General features: G+C 39.7%; 1 protein-coding gene across 1 annotated transcript; it reads left to right on the top strand.

The window, feature by feature from the left end:
* Positions 1–309: 309 nt before the first annotated feature.
* Positions 310–2,018, top strand: LOC129580032 (uncharacterized protein K02A2.6-like; the record flags this gene model as incomplete). Its single annotated transcript, XM_055470229.1, has 2 exons — positions 310–1,423; positions 1,577–2,018. Coding segments are annotated over exons 1-2 (1,556 nt in total), but the record flags the coding sequence as incomplete, so codon positions are not given.
* Between the last annotated feature and the right edge of the window lie 22 nt (positions 2,019–2,040).

Here is a 2,040-nt window from a genome sequence, read left to right as displayed (position 1 = left end):
TGTTGAATATGAATAAAGTTGACAGTTCATAGTTGCACGTATGAAACGATTGACTCATTGAAATGGTTCACTTTGACATTTCTACATTCGCATGTTTAGCTATAAGTAATTCAATAAAGAGCATTCATTCTTGTCATAGCATTCAATTCACTCGCATCTTTTCATTACCGATACACCACATAATTGGCGACAAAGGAAAAAAGAACTTAGGAAAATTTCAAATTAAATTTTCATAGCGCAGTAAATTTTACGCACATTTTTTTTTTATCAAAGTATTTAATATCAAAGTAATAAAGTAATAAGAGCGAAATGGGACTAGAATCAGTAGCTAAATCGACAACTCAAATCGTGCAAGCATCGTCAATGCCGGAGTTTCAAGTGACCGAAAATTGGACATTATGGCACGAACGCTTCGAAATGCATTTATTGGAGATTGGCTGCGAATCGGATACGGTGAAAATTTCCACGTTGTTGAAATCAATCGGCTCGGAAGCATATGGTGTTGTTCACAGCTTGTGCAGTCCAACGGTACCGGCAAAGAAATCGTACGATGATTTAATTGCCCTTCTGAAGCAACAATACACGCCACCGAAAATTGTGTTTCAAGAAAGAAAAAATTTCTACGCAGCAAAAATGGCACAAGGTGAGACTGTTGCATCATGGTTTGCCAGAGTGAAAAAACTTGCAATCGACTGCAGCTTCGACGCAAATTTGGACAATTTCGTAGTAGACAAATTTGTTTGCGAATTGCCACCAAGGATATTTGAGAAGTTGTGCGAAGAGGATGGCAAATTATCATCAAGTGATGCACTCAAAAAGGCTATGCTACGTGAAACCAAACTTAACCAACAAAATGGGGCGACCGCATGGAGCAATGAGGTTGACTATGTGAAACCACGTGGTGGAGGCAACAAGCAGAAGGCACCGAAGATCAACAACAACAACAGCAACGGGACAAAGGCAAATAACGGGAAGTGTACACACTGTGGACGCAAAAATCATGCATCGAATCAATGTCGTTTCAAGGACAAGGCTTGCCATAAATGTGGGGTTATTGGGCATTTAGCGAATATTTGCTCCAACAAGGCTAAGAAAAACAATAATTCCATTCAATATATTCAAAATGATTACAATTATCGTGATGCTAATAATTTTTTGAATTCCGTATACAGCATTAACCACGGAGAAGTTGGTGATTTCGATGAACGCAAGAATCACGTGTATTCGATCGGGAACGGAGCGGACTTGCCGTACAGGCTAACGGTTGGCATTAATGGGATTGACCACACATGTGACTGTGATACCGGTGCTCCGTGCTCTCTCATGTCTATCCAGGTCTTCAATTCACTGTTCGATCGAAGCATATTGCGACCATGCACAGAACCATTCACGGGCTACGGAGGTGACCAATTAAATATTTTGGGTGAGTTCAAAGCTTGTGTTAATTTGCATGGACGGATCGAGTGTGGAAGAATTGTTGTGACCAATTATTATAGACCAACGTTAATAGGCCGTGATTTCTTGAGAAAATTTGAATTTGATCTAGTGCAATCGAACAATTCTGTAAATTTTGTAGATTCATACGATGAGATCATCTCGCAAATCAAAAGTGATTTTTCTGAAATTTTCAAAAGTGGTTTAGGGAAATGCAACACAACTGTTATCAAGCTTCCATTAATCAATGATGCCACGCCAATTTTTTGTAAGGCCAGACCCATACCGATGGCATTTCGTGAGAAAATTGAGCAACAGTTACAACAGTTAGTCGAACAAGACATCATCACACCTGTAAATGACTCAGATTGGGGTACGCCAATTGTACCCATTCCAAAATCTGATGGTGAAATCAGAATATGTGGCGATTATAAGTCAACGATAAATCGATTCCTTAAAGACTTTCGGTATCCACTACCGCGTATTGAGGAAATCTTCGCTTCAATGCAAGGAGGACAATTGTTCACCAAACTCGATTTATCTGGCGCCTACAATCAACTTGTTCTGGATGATGATGCGCAAAAGTTGTGCACTCTCAGCACACAT

The sequence above is a fragment of the Sitodiplosis mosellana genome, unplaced genomic scaffold (genome assembly GCF_009176505.1).
Source record: "Sitodiplosis mosellana isolate CC-2019 unplaced genomic scaffold, AAFC_SMos_1.0 Smas_scaffold_6918, whole genome shotgun sequence".
Lineage (NCBI taxonomy): Eukaryota > Metazoa > Arthropoda > Insecta > Diptera > Cecidomyiidae > Sitodiplosis > Sitodiplosis mosellana.
Note: the sequence above shows the minus strand (reverse complement) of the source record. Positions and strands in the feature narration are given on the sequence as shown.